General features: G+C 35.5%; 2 protein-coding genes across 3 annotated transcripts in view; both read left to right on the top strand.

Moving 5' to 3' along the window:
- The window catches only part of erbb3b (erb-b2 receptor tyrosine kinase 3b), a 28,088-nt gene extending 17,850 nt beyond the window's left edge, over positions 1-10,238 (top strand). For both annotated transcript variants that reach the window (XM_051880431.1, XM_051880430.1), the window contains 14 exons: positions 977-1,134; positions 1,259-1,312; positions 1,404-1,545; positions 3,001-3,120; positions 3,226-3,324; positions 3,406-3,591; positions 3,720-3,875; positions 5,953-6,028; positions 6,107-6,253; positions 6,347-6,444; positions 6,541-6,717; positions 7,196-7,267; positions 7,476-7,722; positions 8,561-10,238. In XM_051880431.1, the coding sequence (XP_051736391.1) occupies positions 977-1,134; positions 1,259-1,312; positions 1,404-1,545; positions 3,001-3,120; positions 3,226-3,324; positions 3,406-3,591; positions 3,720-3,875; positions 5,953-6,028; positions 6,107-6,253; positions 6,347-6,444; positions 6,541-6,717; positions 7,196-7,267; positions 7,476-7,722; positions 8,561-9,369 (2,541 nt within the window). In that variant the 3' untranslated portion in view covers positions 9,370-10,238. The remainder of the gene's footprint in view (positions 1-976; positions 1,135-1,258; positions 1,313-1,403; positions 1,546-3,000; positions 3,121-3,225; positions 3,325-3,405; positions 3,592-3,719; positions 3,876-5,952; positions 6,029-6,106; positions 6,254-6,346; positions 6,445-6,540; positions 6,718-7,195; positions 7,268-7,475; positions 7,723-8,560) is intronic.
- An 871-nt stretch (positions 10,239-11,109) lies between these two features.
- On the top strand, positions 11,110-22,525 carry pa2g4b (proliferation-associated 2G4, b). The gene is made up of 13 exons (XM_051879613.1): positions 11,110-11,353; positions 14,579-14,707; positions 14,984-15,089; positions 15,193-15,262; positions 15,346-15,438; positions 16,436-16,499; positions 16,582-16,660; positions 16,747-16,825; positions 16,917-17,050; positions 18,964-19,058; positions 19,324-19,451; positions 20,541-20,594; positions 21,673-22,525. Exons 1-13 carry the CDS (start codon positions 11,266-11,268, stop codon positions 21,736-21,738), a joined length of 1,185 nt encoding a protein of 394 aa, XP_051735573.1. The 5' UTR covers positions 11,110-11,265; the 3' UTR covers positions 21,739-22,525.
- The last annotated feature ends 1,526 nt before the right edge of the window (positions 22,526-24,051 follow it).

Raw genomic sequence — 24,051 nt, 5'->3', positions numbered from 1 at the left:
ATTGTAATCACTAGCTTCCGGTAACGTCCGTCCGCACGTTTACGAGAGAGTCGAGTTCCAGCATATGATGTAGGACGCAGGCGAAGCGTAAGCTTAGGTGAGAGTAGATCCCTCTCACGGTTAAAACAAATAGGGCTGGGCAACAAACTGTATTTCAAAGGAAAATAAATTAAAATAACACTTGCCAAAAATTGATAAATATATTTGTATTTATATGTTATATTTATTGATATAAAAAAATAATTAAATTTCCATCATTAATTTAAATTCAATTCAATTATTAACTGATTTTTTTAATTGAAAATCAAATTTTTAGTTTCTGTTTTTAGAGAGAATTTTTAGATTCTCATTTTTTGTGTCACATTTTAAGCCCCATAGCTTTCTCCTTCTCTCACCCTCATACATTTCATCTATCAGTCTGTGAAACCATTTTAGGCATGTAGCAACTCTTTTAAATGCTACAAGTTTCTGTTCCCGTGCACAAGTCACATCCTCGCTTTTGTATTCTGTAAAATAACGCAGTCTGCGTGTCCTTTGAAATAGTTCAGATTTTTCCCCACTTAGATCTGCTGTTCATGTCATTTGTTTTTCTTAAACTTTATGGTATTCAAGTCTGTTTTTACCAGTGCCTATTTGACACATTTTTAACCAACCTCTCACATCTTTCTTATTGTGTATGATAGTGCTAGAGGGTGTTATGATAATAATGTGAACAAAACTTTTTTACAGTAAAAAAAAAAAAATCCAACCCACACACTCTCTGTGTAATGTCTGCATGTTCGGTTGATTACAGTAACCTGCCAGACAGGCTTTGCTGGCTCTTTGCTTCAGGTCTGTTCATTGCGCAATACATCACTATTAACAGTGACTTAATAAAGAAATTCATTCGAACTGTTTGTGTTAGTGCAGGTGCTTGGTGACAGGAATATTTGTTCTATTAATATATAACTTATTTAAGTTTGTCTTTGTGTATCAGGGTGCTGATCAGTGTGTAGCATGTTTAAACCTGATGGATGGCCCTCACTGCGTTTCTGCTTGTCCTAATGGAGTGAATGGGGAAAAGGGTCAGACCATATTTAAATACCCTAATGCATCAGGTCATTGTGAGCTCTGTCACCTCAACTGCACAAGAGGGTAAGTCAAACTATAACAAATCTGCTCTAGAGATGTTAATTCCAATTGAGAGGTAATGGTTTGGTGAAAACATTGTGTATTGGAATGTGAATGTGTTCATTTGTGGTGTTTGTCCCCTCACCAGATGCACAGGCCCTGCGCTCAGAAACTGTGTAGATCATGATAGACTTGTAAACAGGTTAGTAGTGCCCTCTTCTGGTTACAATTAGAAAGTATAAATGTTTTCAGATACAACAAATGTTTTCCTTCACCAAGCACTTTTCTCTCAGCTCTCAGATCGCAGGTATAGCAGTTGCTATATTTACTGGTATCATCGTGCTCTTGGCACTGTTTGTGCTTGGTGTGCTGTATCACAGAGGCCTGGCGATTCGTCGCAAAAGAGCTCTGAGGAGGTATCTTGAGAGCGGTGAGGTGAGTCATTTGGTCTCTTTGAATATAATGCTTTACTTTAGGTTTTTGTGTTTTTAATACAGTGATCTATTTGCAATGGATACACAGAACTGTTCAAAGGTTTGGGGTCATTAAGATTTTTTAAAAGAAATTAATTTTATTTAGGAAGAACCCATTAAATTGATCAAAAGTGACAGACAAAAAAGATTTTTATTAGAGATGCACCGATATATCGGCCAATAATCGGTATCGGTATCGATAGTTTAAAAACAGCCGATAGTCAGGGCTGATATATCCTGTCAATCAAAAGATGGCAAGAAAATGCACAGAATTTATGAAGAAAATGCTAAGAAACTAGTTTGATGTTCAGTATTAATAATAATTATATGAATTAATAGCATTTAGAAAGTTAAGAAATATTAATTTAATCTTCAGAATTTAGTTCATGTGTGTTAATATTCAATTCAATTCAACAAAAATTTATTTCGGTCCTTGCAGACGATTTTACATAATAAATAAAATTAATTTAATATTAATTTGAGTAATGTGTTTATGTTTATAACTGATACCAGTTACTCTGAAACAAGTTGATAAAATGGAGAGAATAAAGTTTTTATTTGCATTTCTTTTAAAATATAATAATTCTTAAAAATATAATATCTTTTTAAAATATAATAATTAAAAATATAATGATAAATTATTAATTATAATGAAATTATCATTCATTTAAAAGAAGGTATAAAAGGCAGAAACCCCAAACTATTGGTATCGTTATCGGTATCGGCAGATATCACTGTACCAGTATCGGTGGAGAAATTTAGTATCGGTGCATCTCTAATTTTTAGTTCAAATAAATACTTTTTTTGTGTGTGTGTAATTTCCTATTTATTAATGAATCCTGAAAAAAATATAGCTGTTTCCACAAAAATATGAAGCAGCACAACTGTTTTCAGCATTAATAATAATAATTCTTGAGCACCAAATCAGCATATTAGAATGATTTTTTTAATGTGACACTGACAACTAGATTAATGACTTCTGAAAAATCAGCTTTTCCACCACAGGAATAAATTACATTTTTAAATAAATTAAAATAGAAAATAGTTATTTTAAATAGTAATAATGTAATAATATTTAACAATATTACTGTTTTTACTGTACTTTAAATGGTGAGCATAAGAGACTTCTTTTAAAAACATTAATGACCCCAAACTTTTGAACGGTAGTGTATATAGCAAAGATGAGGCCTTTTTAAAAGCATGTAATTTAAACATATGTCACAAAAGTAGATTCTAGTGTCACCGATTAATATTGTATTTGAACATTGCGTGCAGAGAATAACTAAATAAACAGTGGCCTCAGAAAGTATATGTGACATTCAAACATTTTTAACTGTCATAAGTGTGTTATTGGCCACTGTACTTCTCCTTGGCTATCAATATTATATGATGCACATTTCCTCCTGTCTCCACACAGAGCATGGAGCCACTGGATCCCGGAGAGAAGGGGACAAAAGTGCATGCTCGCATCCTAAAACCACAAGAGCTGCGAAAGGGCAAACTTCTGGGCTACGGAGTCTTTGGCACTGTGAATAAGGTTGGAATGCCTCTCACATTTAAGTTTGCCTTTGATCAATTCAATCCTGAACTGAGTTACCTGTTCTCTGGACTGTGATTAAGCTTACGTGACTTTATCCCTCAGGGTTTCTGGATCCCTGAAGGAGACTCTCTAAAAATCCCTGTGGCAATAAAGACCATCCAAGACCGCAGTGGCCGGCAGACCTTCACAGAAATTACTGATGTGAGACATTAGCTTGCACTAAAGGTACACTCATACATGAATTGCTTCATGCCTTCATACTTATTTTTCACCTGTCCGCAGCACATGCTTGCAATGGGAAGCCTGGATCACCCGTATATAGTGCGTCTCCTTGGGATCTGTCCAGGGACAAGTTTGCAGCTGGTCACCCAGCTCAGTCCTCAGGGATCCTTACTGCAACACCTTCGCCAAAACAAAGACAGCCTGGACCCCCAGCGTCTGCTCAACTGGTGTGTGCAGATCGCAAAGGTGAGATGAGAAGAGCATGTACTGAAGTGTCCTGATAAATTCTATCTTTACAAATGGCTTTTAATCTGGCTTTGTGTTTGTATGTATATATTTAAATGTTTATACACAACATCTGTATGTATCTTTAGGGCATGTATTATCTTGAGGAGCACTGCATAGCACACAGGAACCTTGCTGCACGCAACGTGCTGCTCAAGAGTGACTACATAGTACAGATCTCAGACTTTGGGGTTGCAGACCTGCTCTACCCAGATGATAAGAAATATGTATACAGTGAACACAAGGTAAATTTCTCCTGAAATAAGATATATACACTACTGTAGAGTTTGGTGTCCGTAAGATTTTTTAAATGTTTTTAAAGAAGCCTCTTATGCTCACCAAGACTGCATTTATTTGATAAAAATACAAACCTGATTCCAAAAAAGTTGGGACACTGTACAAATTGTGAATAAAAAAGGAATGCAATGATGTGGAAGTTTCAAATTTTATTCAGAATACAACATAGATGACATATCAAATGTTTAAACTGAGAAAATGTATCATTTTAAGGGAAAAATAAGTTGATTTAAATTTCATGGCATCAACACATCTCAAAAAAGTTGGGACAAGGCCATGTTTACCACTGTGTGGCATCCCCTCTTCTTTTTATAACAGTCTGCAAACATCTGGGGACTGAGGAGACAAGTTGCTCAAGTTTAGGAATAGGAATATTGTCCCATTCTTGTCTAATACAGGCTTCTAGTTGCTCAACTGTCTTAGGTCTTCTTTGTCGCATCTTCCTCTTTATGATGCACCAAATGTTTTCTATGGGTGAAAGATCTGGACTGCAGGCTGGCCATTTCAGTACCCGGATCCTTCTTCTACGCAGCCATGATGTTGTAATTGATGCAGTATGTGGTCTGGCATTGTCATGTTGGAAAATGCAAGGTCTTCCCTGAAAGAGACGACATCTGGATGGGAGCATATGTTGTTCTAGAACTTGGATATACCTTTCAGCATTGATGGTGCCTTTCCAGATGTGTAAGCTGCCCATGCCACACGCACTCATGCAACCCCATACCATCAGAGATGCAGGCTTCTGAACTGAGTGCTGATAACAACTTGGGTTGTCCTTGTCCTCTTTAGTCCGGATGACATGGCGTCCCAGTTTTCCAAAAAGAACTTCAAATTTTGATTCGTCTGACCACAGAACAGTTTTCCACTTTGCCACAGTCCATTTTAAATGAGCCTTGGCCCAGAGAAAATGCCTGCGCTTCTGGATTATGTTTAGATATGGCTTCTTTTTTGACCTATAGAGTTTTAGCTGGCAACGGCGAATGGCACGGTGGATTGTGTTCACCGACAATGTTTTCTGGAAGTATTCCTGAGCCCATGTTGTGATTTCCATTACAGTAGCATTCCTGTATGTGATGCAGTGCCGTCTAAGGGCCCGAAGATCACGGGCATCCAGTATGGTTTTCCGGCCTTGACCCTTACGCACAGAGATTGTTCCAGATTCTCTGAATCTTTGGATGATATTATGCACTTTAGATGATGATAACTTCAAACTCTTTGCAATTTTTCTCTGAGAAACTCCTTTCTAATATTGCTCCACTATTTTTCGCCGCAGCATTGGGGAAATTGGTGATCCTCTGCCCATCTTGACTTCTGAGAGACACTGCCACTCTGAGAGGCTCTTTTTAAACCCAATCATGTTGCCAATTGACCTAATAAGTTGCAAATTGGTCCTCCAGCTGTTCCTTATATGTACATTTAACTTTTCCGGCCTCTTATTGCTACCTGTCCCAACTTTTTTGGAATGTGTAGCTCTCATGAAATCCAAAATGAGCCAATATTTGGCATGACATTTCAAAATGTCTCACTTTCAACATTTGATATGTTATCTATATTCTATTGTGAATAAAATATAAGTTTATGAGATTTGTAAATTATTGCATTCCTTTTTTATTCACAATTTGTACAGTGTCCCAACTTTTTTGGAATCGGGTTTGTACATTAAAAACAGCAATACTGTGAAATAATATTACAGTTTAAAATAACTGTTTTCTGTTCTATTTTTGTGGAAACCGTGATACCTTTTTTCAGGATTCCTTGATTATTATAGACATTTTTAAATAGCAGCATTTATTTGAATTAGATTTTTTTGTAGCAATTTAAAAGTCTTTTTTGTCACTTATGATCAATTTAATATATCCTTTACTGACCCTAAATTTTTCAGTGTTCGTGTATATAATTTATTTATTTAAAAAAGAGATAGATATATATATATAAATTATATCAAATGTATACGAGAAATATGTTTACTAAAAAAAACACATAATCTGAGGTTGAGGTTGCTGATGAAATGGTCTCTTTTTTCAGACGCCAATAAAATGGATGGCATTAGAGAGTATCCTCTTCAGAAGATACACTCATCAGAGTGATGTGTGGAGCTATGGTAAGTCTCAGAAATGTTGAATATCAGTTTTAGTTGCTTGAAGTTTATCTGAGTGAACGTTCTTCTTATTTATTTCAGGTGTGACTGTATGGGAGATGATGTCATATGGAGCAGAGCCATATGCAGCCATGCATCCTCATGATGTGCCAGGTTTATTGGAAAAAGGAGAGCGGCTGGCTCAACCACAGATCTGCACCATAGATGTCTACATGGTCATGGTCAAGTGTAAGGCGGATGCTAGACGTATTTGGGAAACATTTTAACTGTTAAAACATTGAAAGTCTTTATAAACACTCTTTATTGTCCGCCTTTCCCTAGGCTGGATGATTGATGAGAATGTAAGGCCTACATTTAAAGAACTGGCCAGTGAATTTACAAGAATGGCAAGGGATCCACCACGATACCTTGTGGTGAAAGTAAGAAATCAAGATTTTTTTTCTGCAAGTGGTCAAATATGAGCACTAGAAAGCAGGTTTGTAACTGATTTCATTGATTTCTGTGCCATAATGTAGCCTGCTCAGAATTGCACTGGTGCAGAGGAAAGCCACCAACGTGTTAAAGGCTCTCATTTAGTGGCAGACTTGGAGGAAGATGATGATGATGAGGTATTGCAGGATGGCTTTGCTACTCCTCCCCTCCAGCTGTCACCAACTAGAAGTCATTCTCGTCTTCGTATGGCCTCCTACAAGGTGAGATGTCTGCAATACACTTCAACCAACATTTTTATCATGTTTACACTATCGTTCAAACGTTTTGGGTCGGTAAGATTTTTAAAATGTTTTTGAAAGAAGTCTGCATTTATTTGCATATCTGCTTTTAATTTGATCAAAATACAGTAAAACCGTAAAGTGAAATTTTACTGATATTGTTTTCTATAATAATATGTTTAAAAATGTGATTTATTCCTGTGATGGCAAAGCAGGATATTCAGGATATTTATTATAAATGTCTTTACTGTCACTTTTTAACTTTTTTATGCATTCTTGCTAAATAAAAGTATTAATTTCTTTAAAAAAAAAATTTTTTTACTGACACCAAACCTTTGAATGGTAGTTTACGTTTGTTATTCCTCTCTGAATAGCACTAATAGTAATGAAATAACTTGGGTATACTTGGGTATAAATAGAAACTGAGCATGCACAATGATTCCCTTCTCTCTCTCTTTAGGGCACCTCAGAGCACACAACAACTATAGGTTATCTCCCTATGACCCCTGGCCCAGGGGACGACCCTAGACAGGTCAGTTGTCCAACACAGTATTCAATATAATAAAATAATAATAAAATAAAATAGTTCCAAATCAATTTTACAGTTAACGTTAAGATTCCTCAAAAAAAACAAAAAAAAAAAAACATTTTTTTCTATGGTCCCCTTTTTAAAAAACATTGCATTATATCACAAATAAATACAGAATATGAAATAATATACTTGCGTTGTTTCCACACAGATGAGAGCCCAGAGGAGGAAGACTGGCTCAGTGAGGACAGAGTCAGAGTGCTCGGAGGGCAGGGGGACCCTGGGGGACATTGAAATGGCTGAACTTACTTCTCAAACAGGTAGTCTTCGCAGAGGTCGTAGCCGTATGGACAGCGCCTACATGTCCACCGGCGTGTCTGTGGCTTCAGATCCGTTCTCGCCAGGTCTGGAGGGCGTAGACGAGGACCATTATGGATACGTGCTGCCCACAGAGAAAGGTAAAACAATATTGACCTCACATTTATTACTTGCCATGTACACACTGTAAAGTTTCAGGAGTGATAACCGCATTAAATACAGCAGTGAATTCCCTAAATTATCATTCTGTGTGTGTACGGAACACGACTCATTCCCGAAATTGAGATGATTCACACTGTGGTAACCATAGCAACATTCTGGCATCTCGCGTGTTTGGTATCGATTTTTGATCAAAGTAATATTACAGCTACCAAAGACTCATTATGTTCTGCAATTTTAACAAAACCACTGCCAACAGCAGCGCCGTGTTTGTTTATGTTTGGAAGGCTGCTTTGCAGCGCTTTCTCTTCCAGTGTTGCCATGTCCACTTATTATAAGCGTCTGTGGGCTTATTGTATGAGCTTTGCTCATAAAATGATAAAGTTAATGGAGTTATTATAGTGGACATATGCGGGTCTCAATATTTTGGTCTTATCATTTGGATCACAAGGCAATCCAAGTTCAAGTCTCATCTCGAAGTTCAGGCTTGTTTGTTCATTAATAATGTTATCAGGGATGACTTTAATCATATAAATGACGACTTCAACCCTACACATACAGAAGAGAGACAAATCCCTAATGCGCATTTAAATGTATCATTAACAACTAGTTGTACAGTTCTGTACACACTGCATTGATTTTTTGTAAATGTGTTTGTCACTACCTGCATTTTTCTGGAGTTAATTCAGTTGTAGAATGCGGTCACTCCCGTAAATTACTGAACTGTGTGTGTACAGAGCAGGATTAAGCACTAAAAGGTGAAATGGCTGTGTGCATGTGGCCTCTGGGACTTTTTATGACACATATTTTCTCATTTAGGTTCCAGAAGCACTTTTTCTCATAGTAGGATATCCAGTAACTCCAAGAGTGCTCACTCGACGCCAAAAACAGACACCACACAAGAGTACGAACTAATGAACAAAGAGCCCCCTCGGCTTTCTACTTCACCTACAGACAGCACTGACGCTTCATCTGCATCTTCCCCTGCTTCTCCTTACACATGCAATATTTTACCACAGAAGAGAGACACTGACTCAACACAAACCGAACAGTCGGATAAGGCCACTAGTCCCCCTGAAGGAGACGGCTTGGAGTCTGCTGCTGCTTGTGAATACGGTCTGGTTGGAACAGTAACATGTACTGACAGGAGTCAGTCTGAGATCAGCGCTGTAGAAGAAGAGCAGCAGCCACAAAAAGTGGTGGTTGAGTATGAATACATGGACATACGTACAGACATACACCAGCAAAACGTAGCAGGGGGGAGCACATCGAGCAGTCCAGATGAGGTGGAGAGTGGCGTAAAAGAAGCAATTTACCAAAATGTAAGTGAGCCGCCAAGGTTGACAGCAAGACATAAGGAAAATGAGGATTCTGATTGCAGTACACAGCGCAGTGAATATGTAGACATGGAGGCATCAGGGATAACTGGCTCTGAGGATGGAGATCAGGCTGATTATCAGAACATTCCAGTAAAGGGAAGGCCCATGGTGGGAGAGGAGTCACAAAAGCCTGGTCTCAGACCCTACATAAAAGTGTGTACTGGAGTAGAGGCGCAAAACACTTCATTTGACAACCCAGATTACTGGCACAGCAGATTATTCCACAAGCAAGATGCTGTTTGTACATAATTAATGACTTAATCTCACTAACAGAAACAATGTGATGGATGAACGATGGAAACAGAATGGACTGGCACAACCAGCATGTTTCTAGGGATGTATGTCTACCATGTGTTCAGCATTTGAACACATGAATTTATGCTAATGTGCCAACAAAATATACTATATAATAGTATAAAATGTCTGGTCTTGTTGAAGATTGGCCTACCTCCACTTGTTTGTCTCTGAAGTCCTACTCCTGTGGTTTTGTATATACAATTATGTTTGTTTTTTATGATGATGATTTTTGGTTATTCAATGAGGAACAATTCTTTTTGGAAAAAAAACAGTTATTATATATTGATTTTTTTCAATGAATAAAGTAATTTTCATTTTATTACTTGCGTTTATTGGCACCCATAGTTAATTGTTCACATTATTATACGTAAAGATTTTGCTGTCACCAATGTCAAACAAGCATAGGTCATTATATTTGAAAATATTTTTAGATAAAAATCACTTTATTTATAAAAAAAAATCAGTTTTACAAAAAATCAGTTTTACAACAAAAGCATTTCAACTATTAAAAAATTGATGTAGGATTTACTCTGCAACAATTTTCACTCAGAAATTGCTATTAAATTTAACACATAATTACAATGAAATGGCAAGTAACACACTGAATTGATCATACAATTTTGTAGTAGAAAGACTAAAACAGTATTTTCTAATCAGAGAGATAAAGACTGAACTAAAACTCCAGTTCTGTGCAAGCCAGATTGTTGCATGTTTTATTAACCTATAGGTAAATGGCAAAATTTGAAAATAATGATTTAAGCTAAACTGAATCTAGAACATTTTTATACGTGTGAAATAAATATTCTTTTGTTGTTCATGTGTTATGTGTTTATCGCGTTTCATTTATTGATTAGGCTTATATAAAATAGCCTACCACTCATTACAACAAAATAATGTTTACATGTTGTTTGCTTAAGTTTTATGAGTGTTATCTATGAAATTGGTCAATTTTAAGTCAGACATGACAATTTAAGATTCAATATTTGATTTCTATTAATTTTGTAACTGCCAGAGTCATTCATTTGGGAATCTCAGATTTCATGTGTTCAGATTTAGAAATTCTTCTAATAAATAATGAAATTAATGTACTCACAGTCTAATAAACAGCAGATTTAGAAGTGTTTTATGAACCACAGTGGACTCAACAAGCTGGTAGAAAATGAAAAAAGGCACATCTAGAGTCCTAGCTATTGTCATAACTACAAAGAAACTTGTGCATATTATTCTGAGGACTGAGACTACATAAAATCTGATAGAAACAATAAAATAATTATTTAGTTAATTTGTATTTCAGTTGTTGATAACAGTACAGGTTGATTGAAAAGTCACACAATAAAAAATATTCTGTTTACAAGCGATGTTTAGTTTAGCTTGGTTTTTCTTTTCTTTTCTTCACACATTTTTTCCATCACATAAGAAAAAAATCATGCTTTGTAAAGCATAATTATAACATAAGTAGAAATTATGACATAAATGTAGAAAATATTATTTCAAATTTATAACTGACAAAGTCAAAATTACAACTTTTAATGTCATAATTATGACTGTTTCATCATTTTTACTTTTCATGTCATTTAGACTTTTTATGTATATATAAAGTATATATATGAAATGAGATATTAGGTCCATTAATATTTCCTCGAGCTCCCGCAGAGGTCACTCTATCTGTGTGTCTGCAGGTCTGTGACTTTTATTTTGAAGAGCCGTGCAGTAATCGGCCATCTTGCGCGTTTCCACGGCTGCTGGTGGCGCAGGCTGTGAGATCTGAAGCGTGCTGTGCTCCATCATCCTGCAAGCGAAGCGAGGGAAAAAGTTACGAGCTCCTCTTGAATCCCACAACTGACAAGCATGTCAGGAGACGACGACCAGCAAGAGCAGACCATTGCTGATGACTTGGTGGTCACCAAGTACAAGATGGGGGCCGACATAGCAAACCGTAAGGATGATTCTGGAGGTTTATGCGTGATTAAGGGTTGAATTTGACCGAGCGGAGGTTCAGCTCAGCGCTCGGCCATGTGTCTGCGAGCTGTAGTGTGACTGGCATCGATGCTAGTCATTTCTTGTTTTTTTGACTTGGCGTAACTTGCAGTCGTATCGACAAGCATCGGCACCTGATGTTTTGTAGTCCTAACTGCGTTATTTGTGTTATTAAATATTCGGCTAGCAGGTTAGCCAGTTAGCTGTAGTTGTAACGTAGCGACATAAAGTGATTGCCCAGAAAGTTAAATTCTGTCATTTTACTCACCCTCATGTTGCTCTAAACCTGTATAACTATGAACTATAAAAGGAAATATTTGACAGAATGTAAGTAACTGACAGCCTGAGTCACCATTCACTTTAATTAAGTTGGCTTGAAAAAGCCAACATATTGTTTTTCTATTTAAGCTTATTATTATTATTCTTCTTAGACTAAATTTCTAATTGCTACTCCTCCTAGACTGTTCAAGCTACAACCACCAAACTCGGACTAGACCTTCAAACTGTTCTGACTCGAGTTGCTATATCTTTTCAGACTGATCCGACTTACGGTTTTCCTAAAAATGCTGATTAAAACTGGAAAAAACTCCCATTGACTTACATTGAAAATCTGAACATTCCGTGAAACTCCAACTGTCAAAAATTCAAATCTAAACACACTGAAGCCCATTAGACTCAATGAAGCTGCCATTCTATGTACTATTACTGCCATTTAAACTCATTTAAACTCTCTCTCTCTCTCTCTATCTATCTATCTATCTATCTGTCTATCTGTCTATCTGTCTGTCTGTCTATCTATCTATCTATCTATATAAACTCATTCAAACTCATCTATCTCTCTTCTCATCCATCACTTCTCATCCATCTATCTATCTATCATCTATCTATCTATCTATGACTTCTCATCTATCTCTCTTCTCATCCATCTATCTATCTATCATCTATATATCTATCTATGACTTCTCATCTATCTCTCTTCTCATCTATCACTTATCATCTATCTATCTATCTATCTATCTATCTATCTATCACTTCTCATCTATCTCTCTTCTCATCTATCACTTATCATTTGTCTGTCTGTCTGTCTGTCTGTCTGTCTGTCTATCTATCTATCTATCTATCTATCTATCATCTATCTATCTCTCTATCATCTATCTCTCTTCTCATCCATCACTTCTCATCCATCTATCTATCTATGACTTCTCATCTATCTCTCTTCTCATCCATCTATCTATCTATCATCTATCTCTCTATCTATGACTTCTCATCTATCTCTCTTCTCATCTATCACTTATCATTTATCTATCTATCTATCTATCTATCTATCTATATAAACTCATTCAAACTCATCTATCTCTCTTCTCATCCATCACTTCTCATCCATCTATCTATCTATCATCTATCTCTCTATCTATGACTTCTCATCTATCTCTCTTCTCATCCATCTATCTATCTATCATCTATCTCTCTATCTATCACTTCTCATCTATCTCTCTTCTCATCTATCACTTATCATCTATCTATCTATCTATCTATCTATCTATCTATCCTCATTCAAACTCATAAACTCATCTATCTATCATCTATCTATCACTTCTCATCTATCACTTCTCATCTATCTCGTTTTTCATCTATCTATCTATCTATCTATCTATCTATCTATCTATCTATCATTTCTCATCTATCTCTCTTCTCATCCATCACTTCTCATCCATCTATCTATCATCTATCTATCTATCTATCTATCTATCTATCTATCTATCTATCTATGACTTCTCATCTATCTCTCTTCTCATCCATCACTTCTCATCCATCTATCTATCTATCATCTATCTATCTATCTATCTATCTATCTATCTATCTATCTATCTATGACTTCTCATCTCTCTTCTCATCCATCTATCTATCTATCATCTATCTATCTATGACTTCTCATCTATCTCTCTTCTCATCCATCACTTCTCATTCATCTATCTATCATCTATCTATCTATCTATGACTTCTCATCTATCTCTCTTCTCATCCATCACTTCTCATCCATCTATCTCTCTTCTCATCCATCTATCTATCTATCATCTATCTATCTATGACTTCTCATCTATCTCTCTTCTCATCCATCACTTCTCATTCATCTATCTATCTATCTATCTATCTATCTATCTATCACATCTCATCTGTATCACTTCTCATCTATCTATCTATCTATCTATCACTTCTCATCTATCACTTCTCATCTATCTATCTATCTATCTATCTATCTATCTATCTATCTATCTATCTATCTATCCTCATTCAAACTCATAAACTCATCTATCTCTCTTCTCATCTATCACTTCTCATCTATCTATCTATCTATCTATCTATCTATCTATCTCTTCTCATCTATCTCTCTTCTCATCTACCACTTCTCATCTATCTATCTATCTATCTATCTATCTATCTATCTATCTATCTATCCTCATTCAAACTCATAAACTCATCTATCTATCTATCTATCTATCTATCTATCTATCTATCACTTCTCATCTATCTATCTATCTATCTATCTATCTATCTATCTATCTATCACTTCTCATCTATCTCTCTTCTCATCTACCACTTCTCATCTATCTATCTATCTATCTATCTATCTATCTATCTCTTCTCATCTACCACTTCTCATCTATCTATCTATCTATCTATCTATCTATCACTTCTCATCTATCTATCCTCATTCAAACTCATAAACTCATCTATCTATCTATCTATCTATCTATCACTTCTCATCTATCACTTCTCATCTATCTATCTATCTATCTATCTATCTGTCTGTCTGTCTGTCTGTCTGTCCGTCTGTCTGTCTCAAAACTACTAAACTAAAACTTTAAACTTTATAAACTACTTTAAACTTTCTGGACCAACTTTTTCAAGCCAACTTAAAGTTTGTCTCGACGAACTTTTTTATCTAGTTGCATATTGTTCCTTACAATGAGAGTGAGTGGTGACTGACCCTGTCATTTTGCTTTTCTCCTGTTGAGTTTCACAGTCGTCTGTACACCCACACACACCAACCCACATACACACACACACATATATACATATATATATATATGTGTGTGTGTGTATTTATGTATATATCTTCAGACTAGATTACAGTTCTTTGGGTCTGAAACTTTGTTGTTTTGTTTGAAATCTTTCTTATCAGAGGCTTTGAAGACCCTCATCGATGCAGCTAAGCCTGGTGTGTCTGTCCTCAGCCTGTGTGAGAAAGGAGATGCTTTTGTCACTGCTGAAACAGGCAAGGTCTTCAAGAAGGAGAAAGAAATAAAGAAAGGTAAGAATGTTTCTGAAAACTCAATTTTTTTCATAATTTTATTCATTAAAATCTTGAATGTGTTGACTTTTAAATTATTTTAAAATTACTTTTGTATTGTTAAAAAAAATAATTAAAATAAATATTTAAATTTTTGTATTTAAAGAAATGTATAAAATGTAATTTCTTATTGATTTAATTTTATTATTTTTATTTCTAATATATATATATTGATAGATGGATATGTGTGTGTTTGTGTGTGTATACATATGTATATGTGGTATTCTTGTGTGACAGGGATTGCCTTTCCCACATGTGTGTCTGTGAACAACTGTGTGTGCCACTTCTCACCACTAAAGAGCGATCCAGACTACACCATTAAGGATGGTGACTTGGTTAAAATGTGAGTATTATTTCTGATTTCTCTCTCTCTCTTTGTATATATAATGTTTTTATCTGGTTATCAACACATTTCCTCATTACTGCATTCTGTTTTTTTTTCGCAGTGACCTTGGAGTGCATGTGGATGGCTTCATCTCCAACATTGCTCACAGCTTTGTAGTTGGCGCATCCAAGGTATGCCTTTCTTCTTTGTGAATGCCACATTCGGTTTCCTTCTGTTTAAAAGTGCACTCACGTTTACTTTGCTATTCTTCTAGGATGCTCCTGTAACAGGACGGAAAGCGGATGTGATTAAAGCTGCTCACTTGTGTGCAGAAGCTGCTCTTCGGCTGGTTAAGCCTGGGAATCAGGTTAGATAGAATCAGTCTGGTCCTGTAATTAACTGCTAATAACATCCTCATCCAAAAAATTAAATTTTTAGTAATTTTAGTTTTAGTAATCGTATGTGCTTTTTTCATTTTTATTAGATTTAGTTTATTTATTAAAGGGTTAGTTCACCCAAAAATGAAAATAATGTCTTTTATTACTCACCCTCATGCCGTTCCACACCCATAAGATATTTTTGTTGAAATCCGATGACTCAGTGAGGCCTCCATAGCCAGCAATGACATTTCCTCTCTCAAGATCCATTAATGTACTAAAAACATATTTAAATCAGTTCATGTGAGTACAGTGGTTCAATATTAATATTATAAAGCGACGAGAATATTTTTGGTGCACCAAAAAAAACAAAATAACGTCTTATTTAATGATGGCAGATTTCAAAACACTGCTTCAGGAAGCTTCAGAGCATAATGAATCAGCGTATCGAATCATTATTCGGATCGCGTGTCAAACCGCCAAACTGCTGAAATCACGTGACTTTGGCGCTCCGAACCGCTGATTCCACAAGCTGATTCATTATGCTCCGAAGCTTCCTGAAGCAGTGTTTTGAAATCGGCCATCACTATATAAGTCGTTATTGTTTTTTTGGCGCAAAAAATATTCTCGTCACTTAATAATATTAATATTGAGCCACTGTACTCGCATGAACTGATTTAAATATGTTTTTAGTACCTTTATGGATCTTGAGAGAGGAAATGTCATTGCTCCCTATGCAGGCCTCACAGAGCCATCGGATTTCAACAAAAATATCTCAATTTGCATTCCGAAGATTTACGAAGGTCTTGCGGGTGTGGAACGGAATGAGGGTGAGTAATAAATGACAGAATTTTCATTTTTGGGTGAACTAACCCTTTAAATATTTTTTATTTAGCTATAGTTTATTTTTATTTCAACTTTATATAAATTAAAATTACAGAAAATATTTAATAGTTTTGTCATCGTCTGTCTTTCTATGTCTCTCAGAACACTCAGGTCACAGAGACCTGGAACAAGATTGCCCAATCATTCAAGTGCATGGCCATAGAGGGTGAGCTGAACATAACGTGAACTCGCTCACTGTTGAAGCATCATGGCGTGGTTTTTAAAACTCATTCTGTCTCTCTATACAGGCATGCTGTCTCATCAGTTAAAGCAGCATGTCATTGATGGAGAGAAGACCATCATTCAGAACCCCACCGACCAGCAAAAGTTAGGATGATGAAGTGCTAGATTGTCTTTGAGAATGATTGAGTGTTCCTCTATGCTAAATGCTTTCTGTCCTTGTCTGCTCTAAGGAAGGACCATGAGAAGGCAGAATTTGAAGTGCATGAGGTGTACGCTGTGGACGTGCTCATCAGCACTGGAGAGGGAAAGGTGAAGACTTGTCTCAGCATCACTGTTCCATCAATGTCTGCCATTAACTTGCCATAGATAGCTGACCACCTCGCTCTCTCTGTCCCTGCAGGCTAGAGACTCTGGACAGAGGACCACCGTTTACAAGCGAGACCCCAGTAAGCAGTATGGCCTAAAGATGAAGACCTCCAGGGTGTTCTTCAGTGAGGTGGAGCGGCGATTTGATGCCATGCCATTTACTCTGAGGTAATTTATTTTCAGTTCAAGTCAGGGTTGAATATTTTTGTTATCACTAGTTGAGCATCTTTAGTTATTTGAAGGACAACCACTTAAAAATTAAAAAAATAAATAAATAAAATGAATAAATCCTTTCTTAAAGGGGTAAATCAAATAGATAAACTTGGCTAGAAAAGCAAAGTTGTTTTTGAAATCGTTGTTTCTTAACTAGAAAAAACAGAAATGGTGAAGTGTGATCTGTAATTTTTACAAGAGCCCTGGAGCTGTCAAAAGTCCAACAAATGACGTGATTGTTTCCCTTTAATTCAATAATTCAAATGTAGAAGTGTGGAAAAAGTATATCACTTTCAAATTGAATGTAAGGGTTTCTATATTTCATGTTTAAATGTTAGTTGAATGAAAAATGAAGTTAACTTTTTTTTTTATCCTTTTGCCAAATCATTTTCTTTATCAGTTTTTTTTTTAATTTAGTTGAAGGATAACTATTAAAGGGTTAGTTCACCCAAAAATGAAAATAATGTCATTTATTACTCACCCTCATGCCGTTCCACACCTGTAAGACCACAAATTAAGATATTTTTGTTGAAATCCGATGGCTCAGTGAGGCCTGCATAGCCAGCAATGACATTTCCCCTCTCAAGGTTCATTAATGTACTAAAAACATATTTAAATCAGTTCATGTGAGTACAGTGGTTCAATATTAATATTATAAAGCGACGAGAATATTTTTGGTGCGCCAAAAAAAACTAAATAACGACTTATTATAGTGATGGCCGATTTCAAAACACTGCTTCATGAAGTTTCGGAGTGTTATGAATCTCTTGTGTTGAATCAGCGGTTCGGAGCGCCAAAGTCATGTGATTTCAGCAGTTTGGCGGTTTGACACGCGATCCGAATCATCATTCAACACACTGATTCATAACGCTCTGAGGCTTAATGAAGGTCTTATGGGTGTGGAATGACGTGAGGGTGAGTAATAAATGACATTATTTTCATTTTTGGGTGAACTAACCCTTTAATATGAATAGAATTTATATAAAACAAATTAAAATAATTAATTGATAGATAAAATAATAATTTGATAATAATAAATTAATAAAATAATAAATTGAAAAAAAAATGAAAATTTAAAGTAGACAAGTCTGTTTTTTTTTTTTTTTTTTCTTATAAACACTACCATTCAAAACTTTAGGGTTGGTACTTTTTTTTTTTTTTTTTTTTTTTTTTTTATATAAAGTCTATTATGCTGACCCAAGCTAAATATATATGATCAAAAATAAAGTAAAAATAGTAATATTGTGGGGAAAAAATATTACAATAACTGTTTTCAATATTAATATATTATAAAATGTCATTTATTCTTGTGATGACAGCTGAATTTTCAGCATCGTTACTCCAGTCTTCAGTGTCACATGATCCTTCAGAAATCATTTTAATATGCTGATTTGCTGCTCAAGAAACATTTCTCATTAACAGTGTTGAAAACAGTTGTGCTGCTAAATATTCTTGTTTTCCAGGATTCATTGATAAATACAAAGTTCAAAAGAACAGCATTTATTTGATATTAAAATCTTTTGTAACAATTATAAATATCACTTATGATCAATTTAAAGTATTCTTAGTATTAAAAGTATTAATCATTTAAAAATGACTAAGCGGTAGTGTATAAATAATATAAATGCATTATATAAATGTAATAACATTTAAATAAAATATTAGACCAGGTCATGTTTACATATATGCATTTGACTTGGTGTACTCAAGCTATATGTTTATTTCCATTTCCCTCCCAAACAAACGTATGACTGCAATAATAGCAGCTCAACTGAAAGCAGATGGCACAAGACAAACTATTCACCTCTGTTGTTCATCACATTTCTTTTTGTCTCTCTCCTTGTCTTTCTGTCTGTGTGTGCTATCAGGGCGTTTGAGGATGAGAGTAAAGCTCGGCTGGGCGTGGTTGAGTGTGCCAAGCATGAGCTGCTTCAGCCCTTCAGCGTCCTGCATGAGAAGGAAGGTGAGGCACAAGTACCTCAGTCATAAAATTTCACTTTTATATGTAAAATGTTCAACGAAGCATGAAAATGGTTAACTTTTACAACAGATCACTAAATGAAAATGAAAAATAATTTCCTGTCACACTGGTGCTCAGAGAAGCGCATCCAGCACATTTGCCGCATGACCAGGTCAAAGACAGTTGCTATTTTAGAAGCTTGGTGCCATCAGCAAAGTCTCAAGAGTCACTTTGTCAAAACTTCTGTCGTCTCCTCTTCTCTTTCAAGGTGAATATGTAGCGCAGTTTAAATTCACAGTGATGCTAATGGCAAACGGCCCTCTGCGTATCACCAATGGGCCTTTTGAACCAGAGCTTTACAAGTCTGAATTTGAAGTACAAGACCCAGAGCTCAAGGTAAGAGACTTAAACGCAGATAACTAGTGTTTTTAACCCCAGGTGGCTGCAAGGGGCTGCTAAGAAGTCCATGAAAAATTTTAGTTAAAAAATTATTTTAAAAAAATTATTCAAAATATGTCAAAAGTTATCATTTAGAGAATTTGACATTATTTTCATTCTGCTTTCTATGGACTGGTTGACAATCATGATGAATCTGTTGACAGAACTAGTTTTCAATATTTATAAAAAAGTTTCCTTTATACATGCAAATCATTCTAATAGAGGATAGAAAAAAGCTAAGTATGAATAATTGTCTAATTATAAAATAATTGTCAATAGTAGCATAAAAATAAATGATTAAATATATAATAAAATAACAATAACGTTATTTAAAAAATTGCCAAAGAAAGAATTATTATACATTTACTTTAGCTTTATTGATTTCAAAGTTTAACCATCATATCATTTGCTCATATTCAATATTCAAGTGATTTTAAACCATTCCAGTGCAAGAAGAGGCAAATGAGAACTCAATTTGGTACTCATGCGCTGTTATCTGCGCGTACAGCTCCACACACCCCAGGCACAGACACACAAAGAGGCACGTTTCAGATAGCGTGCAAACACCTTATTGATTTCTCTTTCGCGTTTCCTTGTGCTTGAATGTACGTATGTGTACACAAAATTGTCAAAATACCCATTTCGGCAAGTATTCTCATGAACACAGTCGGTTATGTCTTAAGTGAACATAAACAGTTGAGAAAGAAATTGGATCAGGTCTTAAAGTGACAGCAGCCTATAAATACCTGCTGCTGTCTAAGTCATTAGTGTTGATCAAACAACAAAACACAGCTTTAACAAAGATTAATATATATTTATAGTGTTCACTGTATAAATTAGTCTTATGGTACATTTATTAATCTATGTATATAAAAACAAACCAGAATTTTTGCTAAATAATAGTTTGGACAATTTTTAATTTACTATTTTAGTAAAGGGGTCCCCTGAAAGGAACATTGGACACATTTGGGTGTTCTTGGCAACAAAAAGTTTGAAAACCTGGTCTACACAATGAGCCACGTGTTTTTTTTTTTCCCCTCCCCACAGGCATTGTTGCAAAGCTCAGCCAGCCGCAAGGCACAGAAGAAGAAGAAAAAGAAGGTTGGTTGCGTAAACAGCTGCTTACACAATTTGTAATGGCACTTTGTTGTGAATATGAAACCGTATCAAAGACTTTAGATATACAAACGTGCACTGTGGCGGGACTTATTCCGCCATATTGAATAATTTCAAATATGAAATTTAATCATAAGCTTGGTGAACAGCTTTGGAGAATTTGATGTTTCCCCATTCTAAAGCCTCATACATATGCTTATCGCCATCGTTTTTCGAGATGTTTTTCGTGTTCATACCCAAGCAATTTTCAATGGTGATGTGCCGAATGAACGTGCAAATTCACTCCCTGACAGTATATGGCACTTGTGCTGAACGGTAGTGCAAATAAACATATTTATGATATTAATAAAATTTAAAGAAGATAAAAATACAGATATAAAATGGCATATGGCATATACATGACATGAGGAGATGGTAGTCAGAAATGGTAGTGCAAATAAGTCACAATGACAGTAGTGCAAATAAACATATGAAATAGACATTCTCAACTATATTTCTTGAATGTAAAATAAAAATAAGTAAAAATACAGAACTAAAATGCCATATAATATACATCTATTGGTGTGGCCAAGAACTGGCAGGGCACCCATAGTTTGTAGGGGTCTTCCTCGTCTACTTACTTCCTCTTCTTGGTATCAGTGTGTGCTCGGCAAGACCGTTTTGTGCTTGAGCGCCACCAAGTCGTGTTTTACTGTAACTTCAGCAGCTCCATGCACGTGAACAAAAGCGCCAGTCTCATTGGTCGGCCAGTTTTTAACGCGGTGCGTCAAACCAAAAAAAACGTCCCTGAGGCGTTTTTTAAAAAAATGACGCTTTTACGCCTGCCGTTTTTCATGTCCGTGTGCACACTCACATTGGCGCCCTTTGTTTAGTCACGAGGCGTTAAACGTCGTCGATAATCGCACGCGATATTCATCCCGGTGTGTACAGGCCTAAAGAGATTGGAGGTGTACTTGCATGATTTAAATAGCTGCCCAAGAGGTGTTTCAAAGATGGCCACTGAGTGAAATGACTTGCCTTAAAGGGACTGTGACCACATTTGCATAATTTTCCTTGTCCCCAGGCATCCAAAAATGTGGAGAGTGCTACAGGACAACCGGTGGAGGCTGAGAGCGAAGCTGCTGCATAGACTCCCACTGCCAACCAAGCTGACTGACAGAGCCTCTGCACAGCCCAAAGAACAGAACAGTTAAAGCTAATTATGACCTGCCCCAATGAGAGGCCTACCAGCCAAGCCTTCTGTATTTTTGAATACCTCCTCATTAGTTATATAAGACTGCTACAGGGTTTGTGCAGTTTATTTGCATTTGGTTGTCTTTGAACGAGGCTGCTCTCCGGAGCAGCTGCAACTCTTAGATAGAGGAGTGTACGGATGAGCAGGTAGATACTGTTCAACCGTGTTTACAGGAGGCGAGTGCTGGGGTTCTTTTGACCCTCTCTGTCATTGTACAAGCCATCATGAACAATAAAAGTGTAATGGTGGCACTGTTTATGCAGCATTGCTGTGAAGTGCCATTCATGTCCATGCAGATGAGATCCCTGTTTGAAATCTGTTAACGGTTGAAGTTTTTTTTTTTTTTTTTTTTTTTGTGATTTGGGAAATGATCATAGTTTGTGTTGATGACCTGTAACGAGTCTTTGGAATGGTAACTGCCTCACTACAACATAAATATAGCAAAACAACTACAATGGAAGCACTATTAAACAATTTGGTAAGCTTTGAATTCTGTTAGATGATATTAAGCATTCATTTTCTAGTACAAATTACACAAATGCTTTTCCAGAGTCTGTTTCAATGTAGGTCTTCCCTTCAGCTTATTGGTCTGACTCCTGAAACCATTGTTTATTGACTAAACTGACTGACCAAATTATCCTGCCATTTTATAAGCGTACATCTAATAAATTTAATTAGCCAATTTATGGATCAGAGCCTGATTTTTTTTCAATTTAAGCACTCAAATATATATATATATAACAAAATATATCTATGATTTTACTATGTGGATATCCTTACATACTTACAGACAACTGTGATGCAAGAATCCATCAGAATGCAGTCATGTGATAAACAGTGGCCCCAAAAGTAAAAGTTGTTTGAATGTCAGTAGATACAAAATGTCAAACCAAGTGGCTGGCATCTGCAAAACCAATGACATTATACCTTTTCTTAAGTTAGAGATAATTTATCTGAGCCATTCCTGCAATCTTTTAACCAAATGGTCCCAAGGTATTTTAACTGGATGTATGAAGTCATTTCCTCTGCAGTTCACACAGGTAGAGTATCCATAAGTGTAGTTCATACTAACTTTGGACTACTAAATTTGACTAGAAATGTCCACATTTTTCATTTTAAATCTAACTTTTTGTGAAATGTTTTGCTTAAACAGTTATGCAATATTTTCTTTAAAATGAATGCCATTTGTTGTATTATTTTAATGTAAGGTATTCATACATTGAGAGTGGCTCAAGTGCTCAAATACATCTTAGGCCTATTGTACATTAACAGGGAAAATCCTTTATTAAATGTGTTGGAGGTAATTGGTTGTTGGTCCACAGTTTTATATAAATTTCTATTATTATATTAGTCAAAAATGCATTGTTCTCCAGCCAACACATTTTTATTTTTCTACTAATTTACTGTATTTGTTTTTGCTCCAACTACACCTCCTAAAACTCCTCTGGTATCTGTCTAGCTTTTTAAGTTGGATGGTCAAATACTGTAACAAAATCGTAAAGCTGGTTATAGACTATTAAAATCGTTGTTTTAAAAAAAAAAAAAAAAAAAAAAAAAATTAAGAACATTTCCATGAGTATGTCAGAGGATCAAATTATTCCAAATTATTAAAATGTTCAATCATTAATATCCTGAAAAAGGGACATTTCTTTTTTTTGCTGAGTTTATGCATATATATATATACATATCGTTTCCTAATAATATCATGCTTACTATTCATTTTAGGAACCATATTTGTCTGTTGAATTGATTTTCATAGCATAATTGTTTGTTTTGAAGGCATTTTGTTCTGTTCTAAAATAAAGTGTCATCCCTGTCGAATTGGATAAAATAAAGTAGATGGTTATTACAGTGTCAAAACCCATGATAAGTTATTAAATATTAGAAAATTATTTAACCTACATATATAGTTTTTTAAGGTAAGCCACTACCACTGATCTATATACAGTTGTGGTCAGAATTATTGGCACCCTTGGTAAATATGATCAAAGATGACTATAAAAATAAATCTGCATTGTTTTTTTTTTTGTTTTTTTTGTTTGTTTCATCTTTAATTCATAAAATTAGCAAAAATCTAACCTTTCATTGAAGGAAAATAATTGAAGGGGGGGGGGCACCCCTAGAATAAAATATCTCTCAAGTATATTCCCATTATTTACATTTTTTTAGCACACCAGGGTGATCATGAACATGAAATTGTCCAGCCAC

Source organism: Ctenopharyngodon idella, chromosome 22 (genome assembly GCF_019924925.1).
Source record: "Ctenopharyngodon idella isolate HZGC_01 chromosome 22, HZGC01, whole genome shotgun sequence".
In the NCBI taxonomy this organism is placed as follows: domain Eukaryota; kingdom Metazoa; phylum Chordata; class Actinopteri; order Cypriniformes; family Xenocyprididae; genus Ctenopharyngodon; species Ctenopharyngodon idella.
This window is presented reverse-complemented; position numbering and strand designations above follow the sequence as displayed.

Excerpts from the sequence above, each read along its gene's own strand:
- pa2g4b (XM_051879613.1), top strand. The coding sequence starts at position 11,266 with ATGTCAGGAGACGACGACCAGCAAGAGCAGACCATTGCTGATGACTTG. Across the intron at positions 16,826-16,916 it reads TCAGCACTGGAGAGGGAAAG|GCTAGAGACTCTGGACAGAG; the intron begins GTGAAGACTTGT and ends CTGTCCCTGCAG. Across the intron at positions 19,059-19,323 it reads CGTCCTGCATGAGAAGGAAG|GTGAATATGTAGCGCAGTTT; the intron begins GTGAGGCACAAG and ends TTCTCTTTCAAG.